An 8982-nucleotide genomic window follows, 5' to 3' on the forward strand; every position below is an offset into this window, starting at 1 on the left:
TCAAATCCATGTCTCTCCAATTTAGAGACAAGGATGTCGTGCAGGACAGCGTCAAATGCTTTGCACAAGTCCAGGCAGATAATGTGAGCTGCTCTTTCCTTATCCACCAACGCTGCAACTCAATCATAGATGGCCACCAAATTTGTCAGGCACGATTTGCCCTTAGTGAAGCCATGTTGACTGTCATCAATCACCTCCTTATTTTCCATGTGCCTTACTATAGTTTCCAGGAGGATCTGCTCCATGATCTTGCCGGGCACAGAGGTGAGACTGTCTGGCTTGTAGCTTCCTGGGTCTTCCTTTTTTCCCCTTTTAAAAATGGGGGTTATGTTTCCCTTTCCAGACAGCGGGAACTTCACCAGCCTGTCATGACTTCTCAAATAGCATAGCTATCTGACCAATGGGGTATTCCATCCTATCTGCCTCATGCTTTTTATAAAAGCTGAGGGATCAAAGGGGTCAGTCTCTTTCTCCAATGGCTGGTATCCAAGGAGGACTCTGTTCGTCTGCCTTTGGTCCCAATCCATGTGTTCCTGGATACAGTTCCTGAGTTCAGCTCCCATCCATCTCTGAGTCCAGTCTGGGACTTTCCCAGTGCCTGCCGGTGACATGATCATCATACGGGAAGCTAGATACGGTTTTGTATATCTTGTATGTATTTCATTAAATTAGTTTAGTTTTTTTTCCACTCTTAAGTGTCTCTCTCATTTTCTGTTCTCTGAAGGAAGATGTTCTCCCTTCTCTGAAGGGGAGACAAGTAAAACAGAGCATTTGTCGTTTGTTTTAGTGGCCAGCCCAGCCCAAACCATGACACATACACACAGATTAAAATAGGCAACTGCTTATAAATCATGCAGTTTATTAAGGAGACTGAATTCATAGGTAATTAAAAAAACCCACAACTCCAAGTTAATGAGAGATACAGTGCTCATAGTTATACGCCTTCTTCCACAATGTAAATTAACATCAATGAGGAATAAAATGCAAAATTAAAGAGAAGTAGTTAAAAAACATCTACAAATCAAGATCTTGGACTGAACGTGTCATTTACTCTTTTTCCCTAGCTCTCCAATGATTCTTCCAAGTAATGTAGATCTACTCTTATGCATGTGGATACTTATTAAATCTTCAAATGAGTCTTTCTTCTTCAGAACTGGCGACCTCTGAATATGAGAAAATATCCCTGAAAAGTGACATGAAAATGCATATAAGTAATCAATTTCAACACATCAAAGAGCAGCTTAATACTCAGTTTCCCACATCCACGTTTCCTCCATCTTTAGCTGCTACTGGTCCCCGTTTCATCAGCGTTGCCCCAGACCCTCTTGTTTTGGTGATAGCCGTATCCCTCCATTTGCAAGTTGCCTTTCAGTAACAAGTTACTTTGATCTTTTCCCCCAGCACGGACCTTTTCCTTCAGTCTTCCTATAAAACTCTTCCACTTCTAATTAGCAGCATCAAAGCACTCGAGTCTGCTCACAATCTTACTGAGTCATGGACTTGTAATCAACCTCCTTGCACAGTGGATGAGATCTCTCACACTGTTTAGTAGCACATTTGTTATTTTTTTGAGGAACTATGGGGTATTTTCTTTGCAATGATCTCCAAAAACCAGCAGATTGGCCTTATTTCTTTTATACACATTTGTCTTCTGAAAAAGTAACTGGTTAACACAGTATCTGTTTATTTACCAGACCTCAAATGCAGCCTTTGCCCCACTACCCTCCCTGGCACCCTGCAGCCCAGCAGAGCTGAAGACAGCCAGTTGTGTCTGCCTTGGGCCAGGTGCAAAGGCTGATCTGAGCCCAATTACCTGCACTTGTGAGGGCAGTGGGCACAGCTGTGGCCACTCTGAGTGATGAGGTAGCAGGGGGACTGCTGAGTGAAGAGAAAAGAGGTAGAGAGGTTTTTGTGTTTGTATTCCTCAAATGTTTATACTGAGGATGTGCTATGTGGCTTCCTGAGGAGGGTCTTTTTGTACAGCTGCTCTTTGGGAAGATTTGCTGTGAGTACAAAAGCTATGTTTTCCTTGTAGTTCTTAAGTTTTATTTTGGCTCATTAAGAGTTGTTGCATCTAACTCCAGTGTTGTAATATATTGGAAATGTTTTTGTGAAACCTGCTTTTTCATAGTGTTTGGGGCTTGTTGGGGAAAGGGATGAGTTACTAAAGATACCTTGGCCAGGTAACTCTAAAGGACTCTCTCTGCCTATCTCAGTTTAAAGCTAACACTTCTCTGCAGGGTATCTAGGGAAGTTGAAATGCTAAGTAGGATGTTAGCGGGATGGAGGCAGTTTGTCAGGTAACTCATATACAGCTGTTCCAATTTTGTTGTGTTTTTCATGGATTGTGTGGAGTTTTGAAGAGTATTTTCAGACTTGTTAGTGACTACAATCAGGAGCCTGGCAGGACTAGATCGGTTCAGAAAACAGCATTTGAAACTGTAAGTCTGGACCTGGGCTATTTCTACAACTGTCTTGGTGTACACTCAGACAGACTTGTTTCCTAGTATGTGGAGCTGTGGAAGTGTGTCTTAGATGTGACAAAGTAGTTCTGTCAGTACTACTGAAGAGCTTTTACCAAAGACTTTACTAGGGTTTTTGGCTTGGAGGGCTTTTCTGGTTTTTTTTGTTTTTTTTTCTTAGAAAAGCTCAGTTCCCAACATTCAATTTTCACAGTGACCTAATGGGATTTATCCTTTAGTTCTGAAATCTGACACTAGAATAATAACACCTTAACATCAGCATTCTGTGCCAAGTCAAGATGTCTGTCTTGCTTCTCCAATTAGATGATATGTTTAAGGAACTACAGCAGCTTACAGAATGCTCCTGATTTGTGATCCTGTTTGCAACTAAAAAAAAACAAATTGAAATTGTGAATACTTAAGAGGAATAAGATGGAAAAACTTCAGTATGGAGCAGTAAAGATGTTATCAGCAGTTGCAAAAGTAATAGTATAAAGCAAAAAAACTTGTTTTATTGTGTGGCTTCTACAACAAGCCTACTGAAAGCTATTCATACCCACCCATGTAGACATGAATTACACAAGGTCATTCAAATGCTGTTAGTGCTGCTCTTTGGGCTAAGAAAACAGGCTTGTACATCTCTTTACGCATAAGAAGTGGTAATTCTATTCCTCATCATTTGCTAGGGTGTGATTTCTATCTGCAATTATTAACAATTGATTTTTGCTTTCTCTGACGAAACAAGGCAGTGGGGTCAAGGGTTACAAAGATTAAAACAGCTGGCTTTGTTAAGAAACTGGGAGATTTGGATGAGAAGTTAGATAGCTCCTCCAAAAAATAAAATTTAGGCTGTCACTGCTATAAGCTGCCTGCTACTGACTGATGTTAATCAATTGTACAGAGAAACCAGATTAACTGATTACAATTCACAAAACAAAGAGGTAAAAGAATAGAGAAAGGGAAGGAATCTTTGTTTGTCTTAAAGTGTGAATACTTAGTAGCGCTTAAAATCTCTCTGTATAGGAGTAAACAAAACTCACCATTCATCACAAACCCCATAATTTGATTCTTCAAAATATATCAGGCTGTTACTCTTAATTTTGACTGGAACAAAAGCTCTTTGTTTAGGAAAATCACAGTGTGACATAGACATGAAGAGCCAGATGTAAACAAAAGGCTGAGGGGGAATTTAGACAGTGATATTCAGAGCTTCAACCCTGAAAACAAAAATTCATCTGGTGCTTTAGCCTGGGGGGCATCTCAGTTTCTGACAGTATTGCTGCCTCATGTGTCTAAAGCTGCATTCTGTTTGCACCCAAAAATGCATCAGTCTGGTCAGGACTGAGCAACTTGTTGCCTGTGTGATGTCTAAAGCCACTCAGGAACCAGAAAGGTGTTCTGAGTGGCCTGTCATCAGCATATCTGAACACAGTAAGGATCTTCTCAGAGCTATGCGATAGCTCAGATTCTTTGCAGAGCAGGGTAGGATCCACTCCTTGCTTTTAAAATGCGGATAGTGGTTGTTTGGCTCAGGGCACAGAAACTGTGCCTGTGTTTGTGAGGCGTTCTTAATTTAGAGGAGATCGATTCAAACACAACTCCTGTCTTCTAGCTTAATGGCTAGGATACTGTCTGTAGGTAATGGGGGTAAGGACCTCTTGATCCTTCCTTTCTCAAATCCTGTCTTTCAATACACAAAACATTTTAAGGTTTGCTGGCAAGAGCTGGACTGTCCAGTGGTATAGTGTCCCTAGGGTAGAAGAATCCTGAATTCAAGTCCCTTTTTCAGAGACATTCTAATGGAAAACTGCCCAGCGAGGTTCTTCATTATTCCATGGACGTTACCCCCAAACATCTTAATTATTAAGACACTGATCTAGGAAGAGGAAATAAAGGTCTGAATCTGTTCACGTGAAAACGCAGTTCTGCCTTCTCCCTGTGGGCCCAATGCACTATGTTGTTGGTGATGGCAGCAGCACCGCTACCCTGCCATCAAATTATAGCACCCGACCCTTTCTGAAAGTGGACATTCTCAAGGGAAGGATGCATCTGTTAGTAGCAGGATCAGAACTGAAGCCTTGGAAGGGATTGAGACTTAGGAAAAGCTACACTGTATCTTCCTGCTGGGAATGGGGAGGCTAAGTGACATGCTACCTTTTGCAGATCCTGCTGTGAGGTGCCAGCTCTCACCTTACTGCATATGGAGACACTTTAAGCCTGGGGATTCTGCTCTGGGGCTGGAAACCTGGAGATTAGGAATTGCAGCACTTAGAGTCACAGGTAATGTTCTTCCTCCTGAAGCTGTAGCTGTGTCTGAAAGCCTGCATGCATCTGAGCCCTAGGTCTGTTTCCACTGTGCGTTGGGCAAAGTTACCAGTACAGAAATAGGAAATATCTAGTGGTTGACAACTAGATGGCAAGTAAAGATATCCTTACTCTTCTGCTGAAAGACTGCTGCTCTCCCCAGCAGCACTAGTGTGATGCATTCCTGGGGTGACACACCTTTTGGAATGAGGAATTTAAAACTAACCTGTCCATGGCACAGTAGTGGTAAAAACACTGGTGTGAAAGAACATATTTGTATGTTCGGTTGGTGAGCTGCCTTCTTTGAATCCTCCTGTGTTTCACTTTCTGGCTGGTGTGGAAGAATATATTTGTATGTTCGGTTGCTGAGCTGCTTTCTTTGTTTGAATCCTCCTGTGTTTCACTTTCTGCTGCCCATCCTCCCCCACCAAACTGAAACTTAAAAGCTCTCATTAGATTTCAAGTTATTTGGTGGTCAAATTTTTACTGAGATCACTTTGAACATTAATATAGCTCTGTACTGGATTGGGGGGGAGGGGGGTGCAGCACTGTCCTGTTTCTGTACTATTACGACATAACACAATAAGCCTGTTTCTCTTTTCTTTCCTGCTAGACTCTAGTTATTGCCCATGAGACGTGTATTAAAGGAGTAGTAACCTTGGTTTCTCCCTGTGAACTGAGAACGTAGAGTAGCGATCTTCTGTTCAGCTTCTGCTAGCTGTCTTCTCCCTAGGCCATGGGTTCTGGAGAGCACGCAGTCCACATAGATATCCCAGAAGAGCTGAGCCAGGTCCCAAAACAGAGCCCCATGTTTCAAGTTCTCTGATGATTTCAGGAAGATCATGAAGTCCCAAAAGCCACTGACAGAGTCAGAAATGCGAGGCCTCCTCATCTCCAGTAAGACAGCTGAGGAGGATTCCCAACACTGGGGGTCTGCTCGCCCAAGAGCTAGTGGATCAATTTGGCTATGGCAGAGGAAAGGTGTTACACAGAATGCTCCCATGATTAGCAGAGAGCAGGTGAGTCTCATGTTGCAGTGGATTCTTCCTCTGTTCCCCGAGTCCATTGTGTCACTGAAATGTAACAAAACCAAAAGAAGCTAAAAAACTTTTCACTGTTAGATGCAGAAACAAAGCTCTGATACCTTACATTATATAGAAAGCGCTTCAGATGTTGATAAGTGTTTCTCTGTTCTTTAAAGATTTTTGTATGGTTTTTTGCATGTATAAATAGAAATACTAGTGGAGTTGCATTACTCTGTGCAGCAGAAGTGTGTTAAAATTTGTTAATCATCCTCAAATCCATATGATGAACTCTTATCTGGAACTTCTTCATATTGAAAGTTTTTGGCCTTTCTTGATTTACAGTTCCCTAACCTTTTTCAGTAAAATTAATTTCCTTTTTACAGACATTTTAAGCCTTTAGGCAGTCTTGCTTTCCTCAAAATTTCATTTTCCTCAAAATTTTATGAGCCCTTTAAAATAGTCTGCAGGCTTGCAGGGACCTGTGGACAGCAGGTGGAAAATTATTTGGTGAAAGTGTGTTCTAGTGAATTAATGGTAGGTTGCAAAATCATCCATTGAACAGGAGTATTTTACCTGCTAAAATCCAGAACAGTTCTAAAAAGAGAGTATAGCAAAGCCACAGCATAGCAGCTGTATTGTACAACATGTATACATGCATATAGAATCACAGAATAGTTTGGGTTGGAAGGGACATTTAAAGGTCTAGTCTAACACCCCTGCAGTGAACAGGGACATCTCCAACTAGATCAGGTCACTCAAAGCCCCATCCAACCTTACCTTGAACGTTTCCAGGGATGGGGCATGTACCACCTCTCTGGGAAACCTGTTCCAGTGTTTCACCACCCTCATCATAAAAAATTTTGTTCTTATATCTGGTCTAACTCTACCCTCCTTTAGTTTACAACCATTACCCCTTGTCCTATCTCAACAGGCTCTGCTAAAAAGTCTGTCTCCATCTTTCTTATAAGCCCCCTTTAAGTACTGAAAGTCCGCAATACAATAAGGTCTCTCCAGAGCCTTCTCTTTTCCAGGCTGAACAACCCCAACTCTCTCAGCCTGTCCTCATAGGAGAGGTGTTCCATCCCTCTGATTGTTTTTGTGGCCCTCCTCTGGACCTGCTGCATCAGGTCCATGTCTTTCCTGTATTGATATATATATGTGTGTGTGTGTATATATATATATGTACAGATGCTTGTTGCAGATCACTGTAACAATTGTCTGTTATGTTAACATTGTGAAACTTGTTATTTGGCAGCTATAGCGGGAGAAATCCTGTGAATGATCAACTTCTGGGGACTGAAACGTCCAGCTGTCTCCATCAGATTTCATTCCTAGTACATGCTTCTGTTGTGCATTTTCTAACATGTTTCTAGTATTTCTAATATTATATTTCTGATAACACATTTCTAATGTGTAACAGGTTTGGGGGTTGTTTTTAGTGTAGTTCATGGGAACCTTCCATTTGTGGAAATCTGCAACATCCAAGATCAGCTTTTAGGACAAACAATTCTGTTTAATGTGTGTGCTGACCTGTTGAGTATTCATGTTTTTGGTTTCATTGTTGGAGCGTGTTGTGGGTGGACAAGCTACCTCTCTTAATGAGCTTACCTTAATAATCAACTGGCTTTTTTAGTAGAAAGCCTCTTCCATGTGTGATTGTCAAGAGCACAAGCAATGTTTCTTTGCTATGTAAATAAAAATGTTGAAGGCAGGATAAGTGTGTGCAGATGGATTGTGTGTGAAAAGTAGCCCAGCCACAGCCAGCGTGCAAGACCAGGGGAGGGTAGGCTGCTTTGTGGCATGTATTTCATTGTAGAGGTAAAGGACTCTTCAGAGATTTCAGTCCTGGCAGTCGTATTCTTACCTAGCCCCCTATCTGGCTGTCTGGCTGAGTTCTTGGAACATTTTGGAGGTATTCAGACTTTACTCTCGAGCTTTTTAATGATTTGGGATCTCATGAGGAGAACTGGCTTGGCAGCCTTGGATCTGAACCTTGCATTTAATGAATAGAAGAGGGACAGCACACTCTTCCCACACTGCTCTGCCTAGTGGGATATCGCGACAGTGGTGGTAGTAATGGGGTTACCCTCATGCTGCTCCCTAGACCTCTAGAAGCATCATTCTTCTGTACCCTACTGCACAAGGCAGGTTTTGATTGCTTTCTCAGAAGCAAATCTGAAGACATCCTGTGAGTCACTACTTGATTCTTACTTGTTTGTGCATCAGAGCCTTTCCACTGGGCAGCAGACACCTGTGCATATATGCTATGCAATATGCACATATCTATCTGTTTACCGAGGCTTCTTCAAGGGGCATAATTAACTTTGTTTTTCTAAACTAGAAACTTGATAAACAAACAAACAAAAACCCTGACATCTTAGCCATCTCAGATTTGGCCATAGGGAGGAAAAAAAAGACCCATCAACAGGTAGTTCAAACAAAGAAGTAATGCTAAAATTGACTTTTAAGGCTGGTTCTGTCACTTGGACAGGGATCATCTGATTTGCACTGGTTAACAATTGGACTAGTTGCTTTGCTTTCTCTGCCTCTCCCCCAGCCCTTTTGGAAACTTTCTAAGTTACAAAACTGGGCAAGACAAGGACAAGGGTTCTGGATTTGTCGGAGGTGTGAGCAAAGGGACTGTGCTGGGCAGGGAGCTGGCAGGGCATTAATATGAGGGTGAGTGCCATTTAAGGTGTGGTGTGAATGGCACTTGTCAGGCAGGGCCAGTAGCCAAGACCAGCAGTCCTTACCATCTGGTCAAACCTGGGCAGCATTTTGATATTAGTCTTCTTCAAGGTTCAGGGTGTTTTTAGATGGCTGAGAGCTGAGCGAGATGCTCAGGAAATGTCAGTTTTCATTAATCTCTTACCTGTGCTCGTGTGAATGCTTCCATGCCATTCCCCCTTCCCCTCCAATCTTTAGGTCTTTCTGTCCATAAATTGAAGTTCGTGTGTGCATGTGCTATATATGGCTCTGACTCTTTTTTTGTTGCCTTTTTTTTCCCCTCTTCTTCTCCTCTTAGTTTAACCCACACCCCCCCCTTCCACCTCCCCCCTCCACTCCCCGTCATGAATAGTGCCTTCCAATAGTTAACAATTTAAAAGTTAATTAGCTCATTCGTTATCAGCGTTTTACTTGGTTGGAGCTATCGCTTATGACTCGATCCCACACCGTAAAGCTGCCGAAGC

General features: G+C 42.2%; 1 protein-coding gene across 1 annotated transcript; it reads right to left on the reverse strand.

The window, feature by feature from the left end:
• Window positions 1-839: 839 nt before the first annotated feature.
• Window positions 840-5839, reverse strand: LOC104291006. The gene is made up of 2 exons (XM_009890199.1): window positions 5424-5839; window positions 840-1183 (listed from the first exon to the last, which is right to left on the reverse strand). Exons 1-2 carry the CDS (start codon window positions 5830-5832, stop codon window positions 1044-1046), a joined length of 549 nt encoding a protein of 182 aa, XP_009888501.1. The 5' UTR covers window positions 5833-5839; the 3' UTR covers window positions 840-1043.
• Between the last annotated feature and the right edge of the window lie 3143 nt (window positions 5840-8982).

Source organism: Charadrius vociferus, unplaced genomic scaffold (assembly GCF_000708025.1).
Source record: "Charadrius vociferus isolate BGI_N301 unplaced genomic scaffold, ASM70802v2 scaffold147, whole genome shotgun sequence".
Taxonomy (NCBI): domain Eukaryota; kingdom Metazoa; phylum Chordata; class Aves; order Charadriiformes; family Charadriidae; genus Charadrius; species Charadrius vociferus.

Bases quoted from the DNA above. Each gene is read 5' to 3' on its own strand.
- LOC104291006 (XM_009890199.1), bottom strand. From the start codon at position 5,832: ATGGACTCGGGGAACAGAGGAAGAATCCACTGCAACATGAGACTCACC. The intron at 1,184-5,423 runs GTTACTACTCCT...GTCACTTTTCAG, and splicing joins GTTCACAGGGAGAAACCAAG to GGATATTTTCTCATATTCAG.